General features: G+C 40.4%; 1 protein-coding gene across 6 annotated transcripts in view; it reads left to right on the top strand.

Annotated features, from left to right (window-relative positions):
• The window catches only part of LOC128688333 (POU domain protein 2-like), a 291,631-nt gene that overhangs the window by 25,723 nt on the left and 238,092 nt on the right, over positions 1–27,816 (top strand). For 5 of the 6 annotated variants that reach the window (XM_070082333.1, XM_070082327.1, XM_070082319.1 and 2 more), the window contains exon 1: positions 2,225–2,585. The exons of the other annotated variant lie outside the window; for it this stretch is intronic. In XM_070082333.1, the coding sequence (XP_069938434.1) occupies positions 2,537–2,585 (49 nt within the window). In that variant the 5' untranslated portion in view covers positions 2,225–2,536. Of the gene's footprint in view, positions 1–2,224; positions 2,586–27,816 lie in introns of those variants that run through there. 6 annotated transcript variants of the gene reach the window in all.

Raw genomic sequence — 27,816 nt, 5'->3', positions numbered from 1 at the left:
AGTGTGGTGTATGATACAGTGGTAGCGTGGTGTATGACACAGTGATAGTGTGGTGCATAACACAGTGATAGTGTGGTGAACACAGTGATAGTGTGGTGCATGACACAGTGGTAGCGTGGTGTATGACACAGTGGTAGCGTGGTGTATGACAGTGGTAACGTGCTGTATGACACAGTGATAGTGTGGTGCATGACACAGTGGTAGCGTGGTGTATGACACAGTGGTAGCGTGGTGTATGACAGTGGTAACGTGCTGTATGACACAGTGGTAGCGTGGTATATGACAGTGGCAGTGTGGTGTATGGCACAGTGGTAGCGTGGTGTATGACACAGTGGTAGCGTGGTGTATGACAGTGGTAGCGTGGTGCATGACACAATGATACCGTGGTGTATGACACAGTGGAAGTGTGGTGTATGACACAGTGGTAGTGTGGTGCATGACACAGTGGTAGTGTGGTGCATGACATATTGGTAGCGTGGTGTGTGACACAGTGGAAGCGTGGTGTATGACACAGTGGTAGTGTGGTGCATGGCACATTGGTAGCGTGGTGTATGACACAGTGGTAGTGTGATGCATGACACAATGGTAGTGGTGTATGACAATAGTGTGGTGCATGACAGTGGTAGCATGGTGCGTGACACAGTGGTAGTGTGGTGCATGACACATTGGTAGCGTGGTGTATGACAGTGGTCGTGTGGTGCATGACAGAGTGGTAGCGTGGTGTATGACAGAGTGGTAGTGTGATGCATGGCACAGTGGTAGCGCGATGTATGACACAGTGGTAGTGTGGTGTGTGACACAGTGGTAGTATGGTGTATGACAGTGGTAGTGTGCTGTATGACAATGGTAGTGTGGTGTATGACACAGTGGTGGTATGGTGTATGACAGTGGTGGTATGGTGTATGACAGTGGTGGTATGGTGTATGACAGTGGTGGTATGGTGTATTACAGTGGTGGTATGGTGTATGACAGTGGTGGTATGGTGTTTGACACAGTGGTGGTATGGTGTATGACACAGTGGTGGTATGGTGTATGACACAGTGGTGGTATGGTGTATGACACAGTGGTGGTATGGTGTATGACACAGTGGTGGTATGGTGTATGATACAGTGGTGGTATGGTGTATGACACAGTGGTGGTATGGTGTATGACACAGTGGTGGTATGGTGTATGACAGTGGTGGTATGGTGTATGAGTGGTAGTGGTGTATGACAATGGTAGTTTGGTGTATGACACAGTGGTAGTATGGTGTATGACACTGGCAGTTTGGTGTATGACAGTGGTATATGATACAGACTGTGCTGTATTATAGTTGTAGTTGATGAATAAGACACTAGTGCAACACTTGGGTATCTAGTCTGGAAACGTTTCACCAGTCAAGGGCTTCCTCAGTCCAGTACAGAGATTGACGGACTGAACACATCCAGGCTGAGAGACTGACTACCTCACATTACTTATCTATGACCGTTTCTCTGTATTGGACTGAAGAAGCCAGTGGCTGGCGAAACGTTTCCAGAATAAAGCTACCGAAATGTTGCACGTGTCTGATTCAGCAGTAGCACTGTATATGAAACAGGTGTAGTGAGATGTATGGGTGGTAGTATAGTGATTGACTTTTGTAGTATTGTATATAACAGTGGTAGTGAGGTGTATGTCTTATTGTCGTGTATTAGTGGTTCTTACTGTCGTGTATTACAGTGGTAGATGTCTATGATAGTGTCTCTGATGTATTACACAGTGGTAATGTGGTGTATTGTGTAGCTTTCGTTCCCACTTTGTCACTCATATAAAATAGTGAAGGAGCACACAACTAAGTATCCAATTTTGAAAAAAAATAAAAATACGTATATTTTATATTATAAGGTGGTGAATGACGGGATCGCAGCGCAGTCACAAGCTGCGTCAGCACGTTTCGCTGTCGTTATATGATTTGCGTGCGAGCGGTGACTATGAAGTGTGATGAGCACTGTTAGGAAACATAACAGTGTGTGGGAGATATAGGAGCGCGCGTCCGCCCCGCCCGGCGGCTGCGCTCACAATGAGCACCCACCGCCACCGCCGCCGCTATCACAACTCTTTAAAATGATAATCAGGTCCACTGTAATTCGTGGGCGGAGTTAAGGCCGGCGCGGTGATTGGTGAAGACGGTAGGGTGGGCGGGGTGTGCGGCGGTGGGCGGAGTGCGGCGGGAGCTGCGGGCGGGCGGGCATCCGCCGCCAGTTCTTAGGGAGACGCCATCCCTTGTGGACGCTGCGTGCACACATTAAAGCCTCATCAAGCACGCACGCACACCCGGTGCTCTCACGCTCTCAGTGCTATAAGCAAGTGCTCGCGTGCTCTCACACCCGCTACTAACAATACCGTAGCGGCCAGTACGGGTCGCTGGTGCTCCGTAGAGTGTTCCGTAACCGAGGTTGGTGCAGTTTTGTGTCAATCATACCTCACAGGGCGCCGCCCCACTGACCTCAGTGTTGGGTGCTGATGTTATGACGTCAGCGAGGTCAACGGAGTGCCGAGGAGGGTCAGCACAGTGAAGATGGCACTCATAATGTGGCCTCGTAACGTGGACAGTAGCCAACTGACAGGTAGGCATCACTCTGCGGGATATGCGCGCCCGTCTCCGCGCACATACCTGGGTTCCTCACTCATCTCTCCTCATCACCACTCACTCACGCCTCATATGTGCCATCTGTCACTCCTAAAATGAAGAATATTACCTGGAAAACCCGTTCGTGGTGTTTAGGAAGTGTTTTAATGGTGTTATAGAAGCAGGATGAACCTGGGGTGGGACGGCGGTGATACTGGGAAGGATTATCACTAATTTCTCTACAAATTCTTCTACGGTAACTTTATCTTGCCCTGTGAGCGAAGGTTTTTATGCTGTGTCTTCCTCTTTGTAATTGTCTTGTCAGTCATACGTGAGTAAGGACATTGTGGTTGCTGTAAATGTTCAGTCTGTGTTGTAAATTGCAGTCTTGGTGTTGTTAATTACCTTGTATGTTGTTAACGTATGCAGTCGAAGTGTTGTAAATGTCTCGTTGTTATAATGCTGTCCCAAAAATATCACGTCTTAATATTCTAATTATATTGTCTTAGTGTTGTATCTCCAGTCTTAGTCCTGGATATTTCCCGTCTTTAATCTTGTTAATGCCTCGTCTTAGTGTTGTGAATATTCCCAGTCTTAGTCATGTGACTATATCAAGAATTAGTATTTTAAATATTTTTTTTTTCTTTTGTAAATATCTCCACTGCTAGAGTTGTAAATATTTTCTGTTGTAAATGCTGTAATGAAGAAAATATATCATTGTTGCAAATATACTCAGTGTTATTGGTGTAAATATTAAGTCTTAGTATTGTAAATATCTTTAGTCTTCATTAACTTTGTAACTTCAGTCTTGTGCTGTAAATATCTTCACTTGTAAATATCTCCAGTCTGTGTCGTAAATATCTCCTGGTAGTAGCATGGTAGATAGCAACCGTACCGTCAGTTGTGAGAGTGAAATGAAAGCCTGTTAAATGTTTTGCACTCTGGCAGGGCTGCTGATATTTTCTGTCTCTTGAACACGGAAGATGACCGGTAAATCTAACAACCTTCCAGTTACATTCGTTATACACTTACATTTACTTTCTAACGTGTTTTTATTTTTTTAAGCAGTTCTTAATTCTGTAATATTTCCTTCCCAACCTAGAAGGCCTGATTTGACAGAGAGCTGTTGGGACGAAAATCCCCAGAGTCACTAACAGATAACTGTTTTTGTGTTGTTAAAATCCTCAGTCTTGGCGTTGTAAATGTATTCACTTTTAACTTTGTGAATATCTATATTCTTTGTTGTAATTATTTGCAGTCTTAGTGCTGTAAATATCTTTAGTCTTAATGTTGTAAATATCTTAGTGTTGTCAATATCTGCAGTCTTAGTGTTGTCAATATCTGCAGTCTTAGTGTTGTCAATATCTGCAGTCTTAGTGTTGTCAATATCTGCGGTCTTAGTGTTGTCAATATCTGCAGTCTTAGTGTTGTCAATATCTGCAGTCTTAGTGTAAATATCTTTAATTTTTATGTTGTAAATATCTGTTCTTGTAAATAAGTCGTGGCGTTGTAAATTTCTGCAATCTTAGCGTTGTAAATATCTGCGGTCTTACAGTTGTATCTGGTTTTCGTGTTGTAAATATCTCAAACCTTAATGTTGTAAATGTACTTTGACAGTAGCCGTAAAATGCGCAGATATTAACTAATCATCAAATAATATTGATCATTTCAAAATGAAAAAAAAATCAACCGAGAAAAAAAATTAATCTTGTAATTACGTAATAATTATAAACAAAATAATATTTACTTAAAAATTCAATATTGAGTAAAATCAATTTTAATTCTGGAGAAGTCAGCGTGGAGGTAAGCAGCGTGACAAATTGTGGGTCGTTGTAGCCTCTTTCCTCGACCAGCTCATTTGCATACACCGGAAGACCTTGATACAAGGGATAAACCGCTCGCCGTGATCCTCACTTCATGTTCCCAACACCTGCCTCTTTTTTTTGCGATTTAAATAAATTAACTTTATTTGTTCGTCTGCCAATGAAAAGTTTAAGGTTTTAAATTTTTTTTACGGGAATCGCTTACGTTGTATATTTGAAAATTAGTTTGGTTTATAATATTTTATTTTACAGTTATATGCTGTGGGTTCTGAATATGCAATTCGAAAATGTCAAAAATAGCAATATTTGACTTTATGTTATGCAGTGTGATTTAAGTGTGATACATATTTTTTCGTTTATGTTAAAGTAAAAATTAATAATTTTGCACCACAAGAACCTTAGCTTACCTAACCTTATTATAACAAGCGCAATTTAATTTAGCCTAATCCAACTAAATATATTTTACGTTTACAATAATTTAATAATAAACAGACACAATGAAATATATTTTTTTCGTTAGGTTCAGAATGATTTTTGCGAAATTAATGCATACACAAATTTTCGCTTGCCTTATTCAGCAAGAAGAGCGTTGCTATTTAAGCCAAAATCGCAAGTTTTACCTATTTGGCACAATATATATATATATATATATATATATATATATATATATATATATATATATATATATATATATATATATATATATATATATATATATATATATATATATATATATATATATATATATATATATATATACTGATCTCGGGAGTATGTTCTTCTTTTAAAAAATATGTTATAAGATTACGTTCATGTGTGATTAGTTGTGTTTTACATTATTAAAAGACACAAATGGTTAACGTAGTATAGTATTCCATGGTTAACTTAGTATCGTATTCCATGGTTAACTTAGCATCGTATTCCGTGGTTAACTTAGTATCGTCTTCCATGGTTAACTTAGTATCGTATTCCACGGTTAACTCAGTATCGTATTCCATGGTTAACTTAGTATCGTATTCCACGGTTAACTTAGTATCGTATTCCATGGTTAACTTAGTATCGTATTCCACGGTTAACTTAGTATCGTATTCCATGGTTAATTTAGTATCATATTCCATGGTTAACCTCGTATCGTTCCATGGTTAACTTGTATTCCATGGTTAATTTAGTATCATAGTCCATGGCTAACCTAGTATCGTTTTCCATGGCTAACCTAGTATCGTATTCCATGGTTAACCTAGTATCGTATTCCATGGTTAATCTAGTATCGTATTCCATGGTTAACCTAGTATCGTATTCCATGGTTAACCTAGTATCGTATTCCATGGTTAACCTAGTATCGTATTCCATGGTTAACCTAGTATCGTATTCCATGGTTAACCTAGTATCGTATTCCATGGTTAACCTAGTATCGTATTCCATGGTTAACCTAGTATCGTATTCCATGGTTAACCTAGTATCGTATTCCATGGTTAACCTAGTATCGTATTCCATGGTTAACCTAGTATCGTATTCCATGGTTAACCTAGTATCGTATTCCATGGTTAACCTAGTATCGTATTCCATGGTTAACCTAGTATCGTATTCCATGGTTAACCTAGTATCATATTCCCACTACGTTTTCATTTACGTGAAGTTGTGTTATATTACAAAAAAATATTCATAATACAGGTATGTTCTGAAGGAATTGAGGTTACGTGTATATTTCCCTAAAAAAAAAAAACTATGCCACAGCTGAGATAGTTTATTGTGTGGACTATTGTAGCTGGCTTGTTGGTGGATGATTCCTCAGTTCTTCCTTAGATGCAACACACAAGACCACTGCAGCAGGCCTACTGGTCCATGTTAAGCAGGTTTACCTTACAGCCTCTTATGTATCTGCTTATATTTAAAGTTGCCCAAAGTTTTCCCCTCTGTTTTACTCATTCATAACTTGCATAAACAGTACTTCCCTAGATCCTTTCCAAAGCTAAATTTCTCCAACTTAAATCCATTACTGTGAGTTCTGCCTTTACGAAATGTTAGTAAACATTCCACACGGGTTTAGCGTATGTTATTTAATATAATAATAATAATAATAATAATAATAATAATAATAATAATAAAAATAAGCCACAAGGAAACCTATATTTGGACAATAATTTTACATTATATACGCGGGACCGGGTTGATAAGTGTTGAAACAGACTTAGTCTTTATTTATCTGAAGACAAGATAAACTGAGTCTCTACATAATTTTACAGGCTATCATATAGTTAGTTAAACAATGGCTGTATTAACCATATACGTGTTCGGTATATATTGGTGAAAATGAAAACGTTGATAGAACCTAGAATAAGACAGAAGATCTAGTGACGTTATTTTCACTGAGGTCGTCAAGATGTTAGCAGAGAGTTGCATCATAGAGGCGTGATCCAGTCCATGAGACTGGTGTGGGTATTATTATGGGAATTTGATTGCGATCGATACGTATTATGGGCAGAGATGTTAGGCTAATGGTGGGGTTGTCTCTGTAATGAGCGGATGCTAGGCTCTGCCGCTGTAATCATTTCTACCTATAATTTTTCCGGTATTTTAGTAACGAGTAGACTGGTTAGCAATTATATAATGTACTCGATTGCATTCACGGCAGTGTTTAGTCTTCAAAACTCGTAACAGAGACAATAATTACAGTTTGGAGCAATTTCCTTACTTAAAGGATTAGTCCCCGCTGCATACACACTCATCGGTGTTTTTCATAAACACGTTTTATTATTTTTTAAGTTTTACAGACAGTAATTAAAAATGGAATTCGTTTATCACATATTGTAAAAATATAACTGGATGCATAATGTTCTCTAACATGAAGCTTATTTTTGTTTGTAATGGATTATTATTATTATTATTATTATTATTATTGTAGGGTGTCCATACAAAAACCTGTTGGGGTGATACATCGCCCGAGGGAATAGGAGGCAATCGGAGTCGATCCAAGGAAAGGGAGGATAGGTTCAGTTCCTTGGATCAAGAGCCCCTTCACCGGCATCCGGGCACCTCCCTGGAAGGGCCTGTAACGGAACACATTTAACTGTGCTTCTGTAGTTTTATTAACAAGTTCAGCAATTTTCAATTCTGTGAAAAGTCTCTCCAGATCACTGTTAAGTCCTTCATTCCTCCGTGTAAATCATCCTCTTCCGCACTCAAATGTTAAGCTTTGCTTATTTAAGCTATGTTTGCCTTTTCCGTCCCAGCGGTCTCCTCACCATTAACGACCCAATTTACACGTTCCAAGCTTAAAATTATCCCCATCTACTAGTATTATTCCACTTCTTACACTCAGATTGACGTTTGCAACCCATTCTGGTGGGCAGATAAACTCTCAGCTTCCTAGTGTTTTTTTTTTTTTCACCCGCAACTCTGCTAGCGCTGTTCTCCCTGACTCGGTGTTCTTATGTATACGTCTTCATTCTCAGCTTTATTCGTTTCTTTTTTCTCTTCGGTTTATCTTCATCGTGTATCGTAGTAGCGTGGCCGCCCTACTGCCGTACGCACTCCGATATTTTTTTAATTTTTTAAAAAACAACGTTTATTCATATTTGCTTACATAATATTTGCATTGAACACAATTGTCATAGGCATATATTTGTGATCAATTAAGTAGATTTAACCCAAGATAACCCCTTCCACCATAAAAAACTCGATACAGTTTGACTAATTGTTTAAGTAGTAGTTAAAGAGATATGGTATTATTTCACTACTGCAGTTGTTCGTGTTGTTCAGTGATAGGTCAGTCTTCCTACTTTTTTTTTCCTCCGAGACATCCCGGTAGCACTTACTCCTTCCTCCTCCCAGAGATTGACTCCCTCACCCTGCCCCTACCTACCTCACCCTCTGCCATGTTACTCAAACTATCGTAACTTTTTGAGCAAAGACGATTGTCTTACCCTGCCTGCTCACCACCACCACCGTCCATCGATACACTTCCCTCCACCGCCACCCAACACGCTTTTTTCCCCCTTCCTCCTAACGTTTCTCCCTTCCCTCTCTCCCTCCCCCAACACACAAAACTGTCTTAGTTCTCACGACAATCTTTACCGAGTTCGTACAGCCTCACTCTCATCACTATCTCGCCCTACATACACCTCAATCGCTGCCCATGACCTCTCACACTTTTGAATTGCTTCACAAGTTATCTCTTCCCAGACACGCCTCTAAAATACTCCCACGGCCTGTACCCCCCCTACATCCTTTATCATCACTACCTGTATCCCCAACCAATATCCCCACGATTTATACCCCAACGTCCTACACCCCCACGACCTGTATGTAGCACCAGGACTCAACTCCTCACCCTCCGGCGTAAGTTTATTATGTCCACAATCTTGACATATCGGACCCACCTCTCAATCCGCGACTCGAAGTGTTTGTACGCCTTGCTCTACACTTTTTGGAGGGATAGAGCAGGGCCTTTCGGTAGGCAGTGGGATGGGGTGGTATGTTAGGTTTGTCAGTGTGGTGAGGTAGAATACAACCTCAGTGTGCTGCTCTCACTCAGTCACTCAGTGTGATAAATTACATGGTGAAAACAATCTCTAGTTGTTTCCCTGCCGTATTCCATCACACAGGATAGGTTTCTTATATCAAGTGACGAAATCTGTCTGCCTAAACTAGGAGACTTCGGTAAGGCGATTAGGATATTCTTAAACATTCCGCAATGGATTTAATAGCAACGGCAGCTTCAAAGATTTCGTCCCAGTAGAGTTGAAGTTACTGCATATGACTTGGGGATTGTCATTTCTCAGGATAGCCTATTTCATACACAGGAATGACAAATATGTAAAAGTAACTAAAAAAATAATAAACTACATTTATATTCCCCTTAAATACAAATAGGAAAATTGTAAATTCGTTGTTGCAGTAGTGTTGCAACAACCAGCCTAAACATCACGTAACAAACAGCATTCACTTATGTATAGGGTGTAGAGAATGTAGTGATGATGTGCAAGGTGTCGTTGATGTAAGAATGATGTGGAGGGTATCGTTATTGTAGGCAAGATGTGGAGGGTGTCGTTGGTGTAAGGATGATATGGAAGGTGTCGTTGGGGTAGAGAGGGAAGGGATGATGAAGAGGGTGTCGTCGGAGTAGGGAAGGAAGGGATAATGTAGAGGGTGTCGTAGTAGGAGTAGGGAGGGGAGGGATGATGTAGAGTGTCGTTGGTGTGGGGATGATATGGAGGATGTTGTTTTTGTAGGGATGATGTAGAGGATGTCGTTAGTGTATGGAGGGAAGGGACGATGTGGAGGATGTTGGTGTAGGGATGATGTGGAGGGTGTCGTTAGTGTATGGAGGGAAGGGATGATGTGGAGGATGTCGTTGGTGTGGGGATGATGTGGAGGGTGTCGTTGGTGTATGGAAGGAAGGGATGATGTGGAGGGTGTCGTTGGTGTAGGGATGATATGGAGGATGTCGTTGGCGCTGGGAGGGATGATGCAGAGGGAGTAGTAGGGTAGGGGTAAGGTTTATATCCTTGAGTTAGGTAGTGGAACACACTTATAGTGTAGCTTCTGCTGTATTGAAATTTTTTAACGTTTCTCTCTCTCCCTCTCTCTCTCTCTCTCTCTCTCTCTCTCTCTCTCTCTCTCTCTCTCTCTCTCTCTCTCTCTCTCTCTCTCTCTCTCTCTCTCTCCTTTCTCCTTTCTCCTCTCTCTCTCCTCTCTCTCTCCTCACTCTCTCCTCACTCTCTCCTCACTCTCTCCTCTCCTCTCTCCTCTCCTCTCTCTGTCTCTCTCTGTCTCTGTCTGTCTGTCTCTCTGTCTCTGTCTCTGTCTGTCTGTCTGTCTGTCTCTCTCTCTCTCTCTCTCTCTCTCTCTCTCTCTCTCTCTCCTGCCTCTATCATCCTTTGATGTTGTACCGCGTGTGTTCCGTGTTGGCTTGTATGTGTCCGCCCCTCGTGACTGGGTGCCAGAGAATTCATCTCACAACCCTAAGGGCCTGGGTTCAATCCATGGCAGGGCGAGTCGTATGGGCAAGTCTCCCATTGATTGATGCCCCTGTTTATCTAGCAGTAAATAGATACCGAGGACTTAGTTGACTTGCGGGTCGCATCTTGGGGACAGACCTAAGGACCCGACTGAAAGTAAACATCACTGCTTAGGCTTCTTTGGTTATCCCGGCTTAGTAACCCTCCGGGAATAATAATTAAAAAATATATCCTTCTCTTCTTCCTTCTCCTCCTGTTGTGTTAAAATGTCCACTGTTTCCAAAGTTTTTCTTCCATTAACTGTGGTAATTAAATTTATATATAACTGTGTCCTGCAAAGTCACATGAGCTGGAAAATGGTCATTGGCGGCGACTAACTCATCCATATATGTTTTTCTAGACAACATGACAGTAAATGGAGTGATAGAAAGCCTATTGGGTCATGTCAGACTGCTTCTACTTGTTCAACCTGTGTTGGGTACTTTCCAGTGTTCTTGCTCAACCTGTGTTGTAAACCTTGCAGTGTACTTGTTCAGCCTGTGCTGTAATCATTCCAATGTACATATTCAACCTGTGTTGCAAACTTTGCAGTGTACCTTGAATCAGTGGTGTAACAGTATCAAACTTTTCTATATCAAAAATTGTCTATATCCAGATTTTCCTTCATATATAAACTTTCAATAGCTGAACTTTTCAAATTTGATTTCATTATTTCGTTGAATGATTAATTTGAAGTTTTTACTAGTGACAGAAATAATGATGTATTGTTCTTGTCGGTTAGGTTAGGTAATATTTGTCAGGAAACTGGACAAGTGTTTCCTGACACCGGTCTTTCATGTAGATCACCCGCCACTGGAATTATAGTAGAAATATATTATCCTTTCAGTACTGTGGTTATTTGCTGCCGCTATTACTTTACATAAAGATAAATCGAATTAATATTTTGTTTCCACTTAACTTCAAAGTTATTTTCTTTATAACTAATATTACAAATATTTCCTTTGTGTTAAGAGCAATATCGTATCTGTAGACCTAAAGTCAATATTTTTTCCATAAGGGAAACGCTGGGAGCACTGTGTGACCCGCATGGGTTTAGTGTGTTCAGTGATTAGGTATAGAAAGTTCAGCTACGAAGAAGTAGAACAAGCCTGCTACGCAGGCGATAATTTTGGAAATAGATAATCAAAATGTTGCACATGTGTTTTATTCCTCCATAATAATAACGTTGTTCAGCTTGCAATATATTGTTTTATTGTTAACACTATTGTCCATGGGATTATGTTCACAAGTCGAAAGCCTCAAAATCAATATTATTCGTGTGAAAACACATGAACTAAAGCAATCTCGCCAGAGAGACCGCAGGATTACTACTGTCGTAGCTACAGTAGTATCAATATTGTGCGGTGTAGAGCACAAGATTACTAGTGTTTCAAGCGATCGTTTACTAGACAACAGCACAAGAGAAAATGTCGCTTCCGTCCTGGGCTCCAAAAGATGTGTATTGTTTGAAGTTCCAGTGAGAGGCTACACTTGAGTGGTTAGGCTCTCCCTGCCTTTCTCACTCAACTGTCTATTTATCTGTGTGTATCTCTCTATGTATGTATGTATGTATGTATGCATGTATGTATGTATGTATGTATGTATGTATCTATATATATATATATATATATATATATATATATATATATATATATATATATATATATATATATATATATATATATATATATATATCGTGCCCAATAGGGAAAATTGGTCATTTAGCAAGAACTCATTTAAAATAAAGTTCTTTCTAAAATTTCCTATTTTTCATTTATGTTAATGAAAAAAAATAATAATTTTATACCAAAAGAGCCTTAGAAAACTTACCTAACTTTATATTAACAAGTGCAATTTAATTTAGCCTAATCCAACTAAATATATTTTAGAAAAGTTTACAGTAATTTAATAATAAACAAACACAATGAAATATATTTTTTTGTTAGGTTCAGAATGATTTTTGTGAAATTATTGCATACACAACTTTTCGCTTGCCTTGTTCGGTAAGAAAAGCTTTGCAATATAAGCCAAAATTGCAACGCTTTTCTTACCGAACAAGGCAAGCGAAAAGTTGTGTATGCAATAATTTCACAAAAATCGTTCTGAAACTAACGAAAAAAATATATTTCACTGTGTTTGTTTAGTATTAAATATCTGTTAACGTATCTAAAATATATTTTGTTAGATTAGGCTAAAGTAAATTGCGCTTTTTATAATAAGGTTAGGTAAGTTTTCTAAGCTTCTTTTGGTGCAAAATTATAATTTTTTACATTACCATTAATGAAAGAAATATATCTTTAAACGTGTAAGAGAAAATTTTAGAAAGAACCTAATTTAAATGAGTTGTTGCTAATTGACCAGTTTTACCTATTAGGCACGATATATATATATATATATATATATATATATATATATATATATATATATATATATATATATATATATATATATATATATATATATATATATATATATATGAGCGTGTTAAATAGGAGTGAATGGAGACGAATGGTACTTGGGACCTGACGATCTGTTGGAGTGTGAGCAGGGTAATATTTAGTGAAGGGATTCAGGGAAACCGGTTATTTTCATATAGTCGGACTTGAGTTCTGGAAATGGGAAGTACAATGCCTGCACTTTAAAGGAGGGGTTTGGGATATTGGCAGTTTGGAGGGATATGTTGTGTATCTTTATATGTGTATGCTTCTAAACTGTTGTATTCTGAGCACCTCTGCAAAATCAGTGGTAATGTGTGAGTGTGGTGAAAGTGTTGAATGATGAAAGTATTTTCTTTTTGGGGATTTTCTTTCTTTTTTTTTTTGGGTCACCCTGCCTCGGTGGGAGACGGCCGACTTGTTGAAATATATATATATATATATATATATATATATATATATATATATATATATATATATATATATATATATATATATATATATATATAATGTCGTGCCGAATATGTAAAACTGGTCAATTAGCAAGAACTCATTTAAAATTAAGTCCTTTCTAAAATTTTCTCTTATACGTTTAATATATTTTTTTCATTAATGTAAATGTAAAAATTTTTAATTTTGCACCAAAAGAATCTTAGAAAACTTACCTAACCTTATTATAACAAGAACAATTTATTTTAGCCTAACCCAACTATATATATTTTAGATTTGTTTACAATAATTTAATACTAAACAAACATAGTGAAATATATTTTCTTCTTTAGGTTTAGAATGATTTTGGCGAAATTATTACATACACAAATTTTCGCTTGTCCTATATGGCATGATGGAGCGTTGCTATTTAAGCCAAGATCGCAAGTTCTGCCTATTCGGCACGACATATATATATATATATATATATATATTATTTTCAACACATCGGCCGTTTCCCACCAAGGCAGGGTGGCCCGAAAAAGAAAAATTTTCACCATCATTCACTCTATCACTGTCTAGCCAGAGGCACGCTTACACTACATTTATAAAACTGCAACATTAACGCCTCTCCTTCAGAGTGCAGGCACTGTATTTCCCATCTCCATGACTCAAATCCAGCCTGCTGGTTTCCCTGAATCCCTTCATGAATGTTACTCTGCGCACACTCAAAAGCACGTCAAGTCCTAAAAATCATTTGTCTCTATTCGCTCCTAACACACACACACATGCATGCTGGAAGTCCAAGCCCCTTACGCATAAAACCTCATTTACCCCCCTCCCTCCAGATATATATAATGTCGTGCCGAATAGGCAGAACTTGCGATCTTGCCTTAAATAGCAACGCTCATCTTGCCATATACGACAAGTGAAAATTTGTGTATGCAATAACTTAGCCAAAATCATTCTGAACCTAACTAAAAAAAATATTTCACTGTGTATGTTTAGTATTAAATTATTGTAAATAAATAAAAATATATTTAGTTGGGTTAGGCTAAAATAAATTGTGCTTGTTATAATAAGGTTAGGTAAGTTTTCTAAGTTCCTTTTGGTGCAAAATTATAAATTTTTACATCAACATTAGTGAAAAAAAATATATCTAAACGTATAAGAGAAAATTTTAGAAATGACTTAATTTTAAATGAGTTCTTGCTAATTGACCAGTTTTACATATTCGGCACGACATATATATATATATATATATATATATATATATATATATATATATATATATATATATATATATATATATATATATATATATATATATATATATATATATATATTGAAAGAAAAGTTTCACATATTGTTTTGTTGACATAGTAGTTTTATTCTTTTATTTCTATTCATTATCATAATAATAAATATTATTGTAAGATGTTATTGTTACTGATAAGAATATAGTTCTTTAATATTTTGGTCAGTATTGTAAAAAGTTGTTGTGAGTATATGGTGTGTATTGGAGGATGGTACAATACTGTGTACCGGAGGATGGTACACTGTTGTATGTACTGGTGGATGGTACAATATTGTGTGTACTGAAGGATGGTACACTATTATGTGTATTTGTGGATGGTACAATATAGTGTGTACTTGAGGATGGTACACAATTGTGTGTACTTGATGATGGTACAGTATTGTGTGTACTTGATGATGGTACAGTATTGTGTGTACTTGATGATGGTACAGTATTGTGTGTACTTGAGGATGGTACACTATTGTGTGTACTTGATGATGGTACACTATTGTGTGTACTTGAGGATGGTACACTATTGTGTGTACTTGAGGATGGTACACTATTGTGTGTACTTGAGGATGGTACAGTATTGTGTGTACTTGTGGATGGTACACTATTGTGTGTACTTGAGGATGGTACACTATTGTGTGTACTTGAGGATGGTACACTATTGTGTGTACTTGAGGATGGTACAATATAGTGTATACTTGAGGATGGTACACTATTGTGTGTACTTGAGGATGGTACAATATAGTGTGTACTTGAGGATGGTACACTATTGTGTGTTCTTGAGGATGGTACACTATTGTGTGTACTTGATGATGGTACACTATTGCGTGTACTTGAGGATGGTACACTATTGTGTGTACTTGAGGATGGTACAATATAGTGTGTACTTGATGGTGGTACACTATTATGTGTACTTGAGGATGGTACAATATAGTGTGTACTTGAGGATGGTACACTATTGTGTGTACTTGAGGATGGTACACTATTGTGTGTACTTGAGGATGGTACACTATTGTGTGTACTTGAGGATGGTACACTATTGTGTGTACTTGAGGATGGTACAATATAGTGTGTACTGATGATGGTACACTATTATGTGTACTTGAGGATGGTACAATATAGTGTGTACTTGAGGATGGTACACTCTTGTGTGTACTTGAGGATGGTACACTATTGTGTGTACTTGAGGATGGTACACTATTGTGTGTACTTGAGGATGGTACACTATTGTGTGTACTTGAGGATGGTACACTATTGTGTGTACTTGAGGATGGTACACTATTATGTGTACTTGAGGATGGTACAATATTGTGTGTATTTGAGGATGGTACACTATTGTGTGTACTTGAGGATGGTACAATATAGTGTGTACTTGAGGATGGTACACTATTGTGTGTACTTGATGATGGTACAGTATTGTGTGTACTTGAGGATGGTACAATATTGTGTATTTGAGGATGGTACACCATTGTGTGTACTTGATGATGGTACACTATTATGTGTACTTGAGGATGGTACAATATAGTGTCTACTTGAGGATGGTACACTATTGTGTGTACTTGAGGATGGTACACTATTGTGTATACTTGATGATGGTACAGTATTGTGTGTACTTGAGGATGGTACACTATTGTGTGTACTTGAGGATGGTACACTTGTGTGTACTGGAGGATGGTACACTATTGTGTGTACTTGAGGATGGTACACTATTGTGTGTACTCCAGGATGATACACTATTGTGTGTACTGGAGGATGGCATAATTTTGTGTGTACTTGAGGATGGTACACTTGTGTGTACTGGAAGATGATACAATATTGTGTGTACTGGAGGATGGTACATTATTGTGTGTACTGGAAGATGGTACACTTTTGTGTGTACTGGAGGATGGTACACTCTTGTGTGTACTGGAGGATGGTACACTATTGTGTGTACTTGAGGATGGTACACTCTTGTGTGTACTGGAGGATGGTACACTTTTGTGCGTACTGAGGATGGTACATTATTGTGTGTACTGGAAGATGGTACACTATTGTGTGTACTTGAGGATGGTACACTATTGTGTATACTTGATGATGGTACAGTATTGTGTGTACTTGAGGATGGTACACTATTGTGTGTACTTGAGGATGGTACACTTGTGTGTACTGGAGGATGGTACACTATTGTGTGTACTTGAGGATGGTACACTATTGTGTGTACTCCAGGATGGTACACTATTGTGTGTACTGGAGGATGGCATAATTTTGTGTGTACTTGAGGATGGTACACTTGTGTGTACTGGAAGATGATACAATATTGTGTGTACTGGAGGATGGTACATTATTGTGTGTACTGGAAGATGGTACAATATTGTGTGTACCTGAGGATGGTACACTATTGTGTGTACTGGAGGATGGTACACTTTTGTGTGTACTGGAGGATGGTACACTCTTGTGTGTACTGGAGGATGGTACACTTTTGTGCGTACTGAGGATGGTACATTATTGTGTGTACTGGAAGATGGTACAATGTTGTGTGTACCGGAGGATGGTACACTATTGTGTGTACTGGAGGATGGTACACTCTTGTGTGTACTGGAGGATGGTACAGTATTGTGTGAACTGGAGGATGGTACCTTATTGTGTGTACTGGAGGATGGTACCTTATTGTGTGTACTGGAGGATGGTACACTACTGTGTGTAATGAAGGATGGTACATTATGGTGTGTACTGGAGGGTGGTGTATTGCGTGCACTGAAGGATGGTACATTATTGTGTGTACCTGAGGACGGTACGCTATTGTGTGTACTGGAGGATGGTACACTTTTGTGTACTGGAGGATGGTACACTTGTGTGTACTGGAGGATGGTACACTTTTGTGCGTACTGAGGATGGTACATTATTGTGTGTACTGGAAGATGGTACAATATTGTGTGTACCGGAGGATGGTACACTATTGTGTGTACTGGAGGATGGTACACTTTTGTGTGTACTGGAGGATGGTGCATTCTTGTGTGTACTGGAGGATGGTACAGTATTGTGTGAACTGGAGGGTGGTACCTTACTGTGTGTACTGGAGGATGGTACCTTATTGTGTGTACTGGAGGATGGTACACTATTGTGTGTAATGAAGGATGGTACATTATGGTGTGTACTGGAGGGTGGTGTATTGCGTGCACTGAAGGATGGTACATTAGTGTGTGTACTGGACGATGGTACATTATTGTGTGTACTGGAGCACTGGAGGTAGGACATTATTGTGATTACTGGAGCACTGCAGGATGAGACGATATTGTGTGTACGGGGACACTGGAGGATGGGACATTATTGTGAGTTCTGGAGCACTCGAGGATGGTACATTGTGTGTAATGGAGCACTGGAGGATGGTGCATTATTGTATGTACTGGAGGACTGGAGAATGGTAAATTATTGTTTACTGGAGGATGATACATTATTGCGTGTACTGGAGCAGTGGATGGGACATTGTGTATTCTGGGACACTGGAGGGTGGGACATTATTGTGCACTGTAGGAAGGGACATTATTGTGCACTGTAGGAAGGGACATTATTGTGTGTACTGGGTCATTGAAGGATGGTACATTATTGTTCACCGGAGCTCTGGAGGATGAGGCATTATTGTGTATACTGGAGAATGGGACATTATTGTGCACTGTAGGAAGGGACATTATTGTGTGTACTGGAGAATGGGACATTGTTGTGTACTGGAGGATGGGACATAATTGTGTACTGGAGGATGGGACATTATTGTGCGCTGACATGCCCATGCACTCTGCCCCAGGCCCAGACTCATGGAACTCTGTGTTCATCAAGAACTTTCTCTTAACATCCTATGGAGAGGGAGCATGAACACGGGTCGTCCCACAGTTACTAAAAACAACAGACATAGCCCCACTCCACAAAGATGGCAGTAAAGCAGTAGCAAAGAACTACATACCGATAGCGCTAATGTCCCATATCATAAAAAACTTTGAAAGGGTTCTGAGAAGCAAGAGCACTACCCATCTAGATACTCATCAGTTACACAAACCAGGGCAACATGGGTTTAGAGCAGGACACTTCTGTCTGTCCCAACTACTGGACCACGACGACAAGGTCCTGGATGCTCTAGAAGACAAACAGATTTTCAAAAGCCTTGGACAAGTGTGACCATGATGTTATAGCGCACAAAATGCTTGATAAAGGAATAACAGGAAAAGTTGGTAGATTGATCTATAATTTCCTAGCAAACAGAACACAAAGGGTAGTGGTCAACAGAGTAAAGTCTGAGGCGGCTACGGTGATAAGTTCTGTTCCACAAGGCACAATACTCGCTCCCATCATGTTCCTCATCCTCACATCGGACATAGACAGAGATATAAGCCACAGCGCCGTGTCTTCCTTGGCAGATGACACCCGAATTTGCTTCACTGTCCACCACTGAAGACACTGCAAGACTCCAGTCTAACATCAACCAAATCTTTAAATGGGCTGCAGAAAACAATATGAAGTTCAATGATGAGAAATTTCAGTTACTCCGATTAGGAAAATGAGAGGAAATAAAACTTCATCAGAGTATAAAACAAATTCCAACCCCACAATAGAGCGAAAAACTAACGTCAAAGACCTGGGAGTGATCATGTCAGAGGATCTCACCTTCAAGGACCATAACATTGTATCAATCTCATCTGCTAGAAAAATGACAGGATGGATAATGAGAACCTTCAAAACCAGGGATGCCAAGCCCATGATGACACTCTTCAGGTCGCTTGTTCTATGTAGGCTGGAATATTGCTGCATACTAACAGCACCTTTCAAGGCAGGTGAAATTGCTGACCTAGAAAATGTACAGAGAACCTTCACGGCATGCATAAGTGCAATAAAGCACCTAAATTACTGGGAATGCTTGAAGTTCCTAAACCTGTACTCCCTAGAATGCAGGCAGGTGAGATACATGATTTTATACACTTGGAAAATCCTAGAGGGACTAGTACCAAACTTGCACACGAAAGTCACTCCCTACGAAAGCAAAAGACTCGGCAGACGGAGCAACGTCCCCCTAATGAAAAGTAGGGGTGCCACTAGCACGATAAGAGACAACACAGTGTGAGGGGCCCAAGAATGTTCAGCTGCCTCCCAGCATACATAAGGGGGATTACTCATAGACCCCTGGCTGTCTTCAAGCAGGCACTGGACAGGCACCTAAAGTCAGTACCCGACCAGTCGGGCTATGGGTCGTACGTTGGACTGCATGCGGCTAGCAGCAACAGCCTGGTTGATCAGGCCCTGGCCCACCATGAGGCCTGGTCACAGACCGGGCCGCGGGGGGCGTTGAACCCCAGAACTCTCTCCAGGTATACTGGAGGGACATTATTGTGTACTGGAACACTGGAGGATAGTATGTTATTGTGTGTACTGGAGCATTGGAAGATGGGACATTATTGTATGTACTGGAGCACTGGAAGATGGGACATTATTGAGTGTACTGGAGCACTGGAAAATAGGACATTATTGTATGGATTGGGACACTGGAGGATGGTATATTATCGTGTGCACTGCAGCATTGGAGGATCTTACATTGTGTGTATTGGAGCATTGGTATATTATTGTATATACTGGAGCACTAGAGGATGGTACATTATGTACTGGAGCACTGGAAGATGATACGTTATTGTGTACTCTGGGCCGCAAGTAACCAACATTTTACCGCAGTAGTGGACCGCAAGCGACCAATATCTTACCGCAGTGTTCGATGCTTCATCACTGCTACAACTTGCCGCAGTACCGGGCAGTGTATGAGTGCCGCATACGACCAGCATCTTACCGCAGGATTAGGCTATTCACCTTACCGCAATACCGGGCAGTTCAAGAGTGCCGCATGCGGCCAACAAAAAGAGCGGTTACCTTGATGCCAGACAAAGGTTCCTGATCCAAGGAATAAAAGGTACTCCCTCCTTCCTTGAATCAGATTGATTTCTTCCCAAGATGCTGTTTGTCTCCTATAGGCCTAGCATTCCCTATTAATAGTAATAATAATAATAATAATAATAATAATAATAATAATAATAATTTTATAATCAAAACTAAGCACTAAACCACCAGGGACATACAGCATTGATGATGATGATGATGATAATAATAATAATAATAATAATAATAATAATAGTAATAATGATAATTATAATAGCGATAATAATAATGACAGTAAAATAATAATAATGTCGTGGGGGTTCGTGAGAAGATATTGGAGTAAGGAATACACACATTGGATTGTCTTGGAGGCGTATTAAGAGAGTCTAGAGGGGAAACCCAGGCCTACCTGTCGAGTCTATGCCTAGCGATGAATTGAGGCGGAGGTCTCCAGCTGGTGGCACAAATGAGCGGGACTCGTGACGTCAAGCAAGAAGGGAGACTATTTATAAAGTAGCTGGGATTATCTAAGTATACTACACAGTACACAGTAACACTACTAACAAAAATAATAATTACAATAACAATAATGACACTTCTGGAAGTTTTTAACTTGATTATTAACCCAGGATTTCTGGTAGTTAATTCCCCGCTCAACGCTGATAGGTCCAGGACCAGGCCTGTTGGATCAAGGCCTGACCAACAAAGTTGTTACTGCTGGCGGCACGCAGTCCAGTCTACGAACCACAGTCCGGTTGGTCAGGAACTGACTTAAGGAACTTAAAAAGTTTAACCAAGTTTGACCTCTTATTGTGTTAGCTCTTAGTGCACTCTCAGCATGCTTGCTTTTTACTGGGTTCATTTTAGCACCACCTTCCAAGTCTCTTGGTCTCGTAGGGAATAATTTCAGTGCGCAGGTTTGTGATCAGTCCCTCCAAGAATTTCTAGGTGTAAATGATAATGTATTCGTCTCGTTTAAGTTCCACGGAGCACAGTTCACGGGACTTGACACTGACCCTTGGCGTAGTAATGGCAGTTGTCACTGTGAGGTGTCAGGTGTGATGGCACCAGCTGACACTGTGAGGTGCCAGGTGTGGTGATGGCACCAGTTAACACTGAGAGGTGCTAGGTGTGGTGATGACACCAGTTGACATTGAAAGGTGCCAGGTATGATGGCAGAAGTTGTGACTGAGAGGTGCCAGGTGTGGTGATGGCACCAGTTGACACTGAGAGGTGCCAGCTGTGGTGAACTTGACCTCTGGACGCTACCAGCTTCACTGGCAAAGATGCCACGCTTGTTTTTCTGGCGGCCAGCCTCCGGGAAGGGGGATGGGGACGTCTTGATGCCCGTGGAGCGCCCTTGATCAAAGGAATCTGATCTACTCTTCCCTTACTCGGATCAAACTTTTTTTTTTTTTTTTGGTCTCCCATTCCATCGCGGGGCGCTGCGTGAGCCATACGGATTTAGCGGTTCCCCCATGATTGTGACGGTAATCGTACGTCTCCGTGTAAACATTCTAACATGTCTGTTGCAAACATTCTAACATATCTGTTGCATTCTAATTTGTCTGTTGTAAACATTCTAACATGTCCGTTGCAAACATTCTAACATGTCCGTTGCAAATATTCTAACATGCCTGTTGTAAACATTCTAACATGTCTGTTGCAAACATTCTAACATATCTGTTGCATTCTAATTTGTTTGTTGTAAACATTCTAACATGTCTGTTGTAAACATTCTAACACGTCTGTTGTAAACATTCTAACATGTCCGTTGCAAATATTCTAACATGCCTGTTGTAAACATTCTAACATGTCTGTTGCAAACATTCTAACATATCTGTTGCATTCTAATTTGTCTGTTGTAAACATTCTAACATGTCTGTTGTAAACATTCTAACACGTCTGTTGTAAACATTGTAACATGTTGTAAACATTCTAACATGTCTGTTGTAAACATTCTAACATGTCTGTTGTAAACATTCTATCATGTCTGTTGTAAACTTTGTAACTTGTCTGTTGTAAACTGATCAGGCCCTGATCCATCGGGAGGCCTGGTCAAGGACCGGGCCGCGGGGGCGTTGATCCCCGGAATAACCTCCAGGTAACCTCCAGGTAACCTCCAGGTAACATTCTAACATGTCTGTTGTAAACATTCTAACATCTCTGTTGTAAACATTCTATCATGTCTGTTGTAAACATTCTAACATCTCTGTTGTAAACATTCTAACTTGTCTGTTGTAAACATTCTAACATGTCTGTTGTAAACATTCTAACATCTCTGTTGTAAACATTCTAACATGTCTGTTGTAAACATTCTAACATGTTTGTTGTGAACATTGTAACTTGTCTGTTGTAAACATTCTAACACGTCTGTTGTAAACATTCTAACATCTCTGTTGTAAACATTCTAACATCTCTGTTGTAAACATTCTAACATGTCTGTTGTAAACATTCTAACTTGTCTGTTGTAAACATTCTAACATCTCTGTTGTAAACATTCTAACATGTCTGTTGTAAACATTCTAACATGTCTGTTGTAAACATTCTAACTTGTCTGTTGTAAACATTCTAACATGTCTGTTGTAAACATTCTAACATGTCTGTTGTAAACATTCTAACTTGTCTGTTGTAAACATTCTAACATGTGTTGAAAAGATTCCACTGTTGTAAACATTCTAACATGTCTGTTGTAAACATTCTAACTTGTCTGTTGTAAACATTTCAACATATGTGTTGTAAACATTCCAGCATCTGTTGTAAACATGCCTTTGATGAGTTTCGAGAGTATTGCTACTCTCGCAGCCCGGCCCTGGGCCAGGCTTGTTTGTTGCCTGCCTGGTGAACCACGCTGTTGCTGCTGGCAGTTCCCTGGTCCACATATGCATCACAGTCTGGTTGATCTGACACTTGGCAGAGGAACTTTTTCAGCTTCCTCTTAAAAACTAATACACTTGTTTCAGCAGTGTCTCTAATATCTTGTGGTAGAGCGTTCAACAGTCTGGGACCACGGATGTTGATACAGTGTTCTCTTATTGTGACCACGGTGCCCCTGCTTTTCACCGAGGGGTAAACACTTCAACTTGTGTCTTGTGTCCACTATCTAATGTTGGCAATGTGCTATGTCTTTGCTATTTTCCGGGTATCGTACTGGGCCAGGTATAAGGTGCGGTATGATACTGGGTCGGATATCGTACCGGGTCCGTATCATAATGGGACCAGCATTGTCACTGGTGTGGTAATGTAGTGAGTCGGGTACTGTATTATATCCGGTATCGTACTGGGTCGGGTTTTGTATTAGATCCGGTATCGTACTGAGTCGGGTATTGTATTAGATCCGGTATCGTACTGAGTCTGGGAATTTCTGGTATCACACATACGTCACCGTGGCTACGTCTCGTTACAGCGGGAAATTTTCAACGGGAAATTTCGGCTATCGCAGTGGAATTCCAGGTATCGTGATGCCGAAAACAGTGTCTCACTTGTGGTATATACACAGCGAGGTATACAGCTCTCAAATGTATATACACCTGAGAGTGTAATCCCTGATTTAGGGATTAAGAGAGAGCTTAATTCCAATTTTAGAGATTAAGAGAGTTTATTGCCTATTTTAACGGATTAAATTATTCTTGATGTTGGTGAAGTGTGAGCAAATTATCGCACTAATATACGTAATATCGCGCAGAAGCTGCGCGATGAAGCTGTGCATTTCCGCGCTACAACTTCAGAATATCGCTCGAAAGCAACGTAATACTGCGCTAATGCTGCGCAGTGCCGCAGTGAAGCTGCCGTGCGTGATGTCGCACCAGACCTGAAAATATCGCACTGGATGTGCATATTATCACACTAAAGCTACGTAATATCGTTCTAAAGCTACGTAATGTCGCTCAAGCTACCTAATACCGCGCTAAAGCTAAATAGTATCGCACTAAAACTACCTAACGTCGTACTAAAGCTACGTAATATAACACTAAAGCTACATATTATCACAAGCTAAGTACTATCGCGCTTAAGCTACGTATTAGGGCACTGAAGAAATATACAATATCGCACTTAACGCTACATAATAGTGCATTAACGTTACATAATAACTCACTAACGCTACGTAACACTGCACTCACGCTACCCAAATATCGCAATGACGCTACATAATATAGCACTAAAGTTACATAATATGAAACTAGCGCTACTGCGAACATCACACAAACAACGCTGCGTCAATGACGCGCTTCAATACGTCAACAGTGCGTCGAATACGCCACTAACACTATACTTGACGCTACGTCAAGTGTCGTGCTAAAGCTACGTTTAATAATAATAAGACATTTAATATTAGCTATCTATAGCTGTGTTGAAGGATAGTCACCTGGCTATCTATAGCTGTGTTGAAGGATAGTCACCTGGCTATCTATAGCTGTGTTGAAGGATAGTCACCTGGCTATCTATAGCTGTGTTGAAGGATAGTCACCTGGCTATCTATAGCTGTGTTGAAGGATAGTCACCTGGCTATCTATAGCTGTGTTGATGGATAGTCACCTGGCTATCTATAGCTGTGTTGAAGGATAGTCGCCTGGCTATCTATAGCTGTGTTGAAGGATAGTCACCTGGCTATCTATAGCTGTGTTGAAGGATAGTCACCTGGCTGTCTATAGCTGTGTTGAAGGATAGTCACCTGGCTATCTATTGCTGTGTTGAAGGATAGTCACCTGGCTATCTATAGCTGTGTTGAAGGATAGTCACCTGGCTATCTATAGCTGTGTTGAAGAATAGTCACCTGGCTATCTATAGCTGTGTTGAAGGATAGTCACCTGGCTATCTATAGCTGTGTTGAAGGATAGTCACCTGGCTATCTATAGCTGTGTTGAAGGATAGTCACCTGGCTATCTATAGCTGTGTTGAAGGATAGTCACCTGGCTATCTATTGCTGTGTTGAAGGATAGTCGCCTGGCTATCTATTGCTGTGTTGAAGGATAGTCACCTGGCTATCTGTAGCTGTGTTGAAGGATAGTCACCTGGCTAACTAGCTGTGTTGAAGGATAGTCACCTGGCTATCTGTAGCTGTGTTGAAGGATAGTCACCTGGCTATCTGTAGCTGTGTTGAAGGATAGTCACCTGGCTAACTAGTTGTGTTGAAGGATAGTCACCTGGCTAACTAGCTGTGTTGAAGGATAGTCACCTGGCTAACTAGTTGTGTTGAAGGATAGTCACCTGGCTAACTAGCTGTGTTGAAGGATAGTCACCTGGCTAACTAGTTGTGTTGAAGGATAGTCACCTGGCTAACTAGTTGTGTTGAAGGATAGTCACATGGCTAACTAGTTGTGTTGAAGGATAGTCACCTGGCTAACTAGCTGTGTTGAAGGATAGTCACCTGGCTAACTAGTTGTGTTGAAGGATAGTCACCTGGCTAACTAGTTGTGTTGAAGGATAGTCACCTGGCTAACTAGTTGTGTTGAAGGATAGTCACCTGGCTAACTAGCTGTGTTGAAGGATAGTCACCTGGCTAACTAGTTGTGTTGAAGGATAGTCACCTGGCTAACTAGTTGTGTTGAAGGATAGTCACCTGGCTAACTAGCTGTGTTGAAGGATAGTCACCTGGCTAACTAGTTGTGTTGAAGGATAGTCACATGGCTAACTAGTTGTGTTGAAGGATAGTCACCTGGCTAACTAGCTGTGTTGAAGGATAGTCACCTGGCTAACTAGTTGTGTTGAAGGATAGTCACCTGGCTAACTAGTTGTGTTGAAGGATAGTCACCTGGCTAACTAGCTGTGTTGAAGGATAGTCACCTGGCTAACTAGTTGTGTTGAAGGATAGTCACCTGGCTAACTAGTTGTGTTGAAGGATAGTCACCTGGCTAACTAGCTGTATTGAAGGATAGTCACCTGGCTAACTAGTTGTGTTGAAGGATAGTCACCTGGCTAACTAGTTGTGTTGAAGGATAGTCACCTGGCTAACTAGCTGTGTTGAAGGATAGTCACCTGGCTAACTAGTTGTGTTGAAGGATAGTCACCTGGCTAACTAGTTGTGTTGAAGGATAGTCACCTGGCTAACTAGCTGTATTGAAGGATAGTCACCTGGCTAACTAGTTGTGTTGAAGGATAGTCACCTGGCTAACTAGCTGTGTTGAAGGATAGTCACCTGGCTAACTAGTTGTGTTGAAGGATAGTCACCTGGCTAACTAGCTGTGTTGAAGGATAGTCACCTGGCTAACTAGCTGTGTTGAAGGATAGTCACCTGGCTAACTAGTTGTGTTGAAGGATAGTCACCTGGTTAACTAGCTGTGTTGAAGGATAGTCACCTGGCTAACTAGTTGTGTTGAAGGATAGTCACCTGGCTAACTAGCTGTGTTGAAGGATAGTCACCTGGCTAACTAGTGAACCATTAACTTGACCATTAGACTTGAACCATTAACTAGCCACACAGTGACTAGTTAATGCTTAATATTTTTCTATTTATTATGATAATAAACTTGAAATTTTTTTTCCTCGTCCTGGGTTCCATTTCTCTCCCAACTCTCAGTGGTCAGTGATGGGAGGGAAGGGGAGACCATGGGAGGGAGGAGAGGGAAGGGGAGACCATGGGAGGGAGGAGAGGGAAGAGGAGACCATAGGAGGGAGGATAGGGAAGAGGAGACCATGGGAGGGAGGAGAGGGAAGAGGAGATTATGGGAGGGAGGAGAGGAAAGAGACTATGGGAGGGAGGAGATTGAAGAGGAGACCATGGGAGGGAGGAGAGGGAAGAGGAGACCATGAGAGGGAGGAGAGGGAAGAGGAGACCATGGGAAGGAGGAGAGGGAAGGGGAGACCATGAGAGGGAGGAGAGGGAAGAGGAGACCATGGGAAGGAGGAGAGGGAAGAGGAGGTTATGGGAGGGAGGAGAGGGAAGAAGAGACCATGGGAGGGAGGAGATTGAAGAGGAGACCATGGGATGGAGGTGAGGGAAGGGGAGACCATGGGAGGGAACAGAAGACCATGAAGGGAGGAGAGGTAAGAGGAAAGGAAGAGTGAGTAAAGAAACGTACACTACAGTGGTAAACACTGGTCTGACATACACGTGGGTTCGTGTGTGTCAGACGGTGTTTACCACACTTGTGTGTTTACAACACTACGTTTTGCGATGCTTAACTCGTAACTCCTGTTAGGTGTTAAATTACTCTTAATGGTTAATAATAATTAGGCAAACTGCTGCCTTAATTACCTTGCCAAAGATAGGCCTATATATACCTACCCAAACATAATCAACCATGGCTACCTATAAGATCCCTTGTCCGCTCCTGCTTAGCTGTTCCCGCAAGACAACATCTCGAGTACAAACTAAATATATGATAACACACGTCTACAGTCTCACCGGCAA

Source organism: Cherax quadricarinatus, chromosome 1 (genome assembly GCF_038502225.1).
Source record: "Cherax quadricarinatus isolate ZL_2023a chromosome 1, ASM3850222v1, whole genome shotgun sequence".
NCBI classification, from domain to species: Eukaryota; Metazoa; Arthropoda; class Malacostraca; order Decapoda; family Parastacidae; genus Cherax; species Cherax quadricarinatus.
This window is presented reverse-complemented; position numbering and strand designations above follow the sequence as displayed.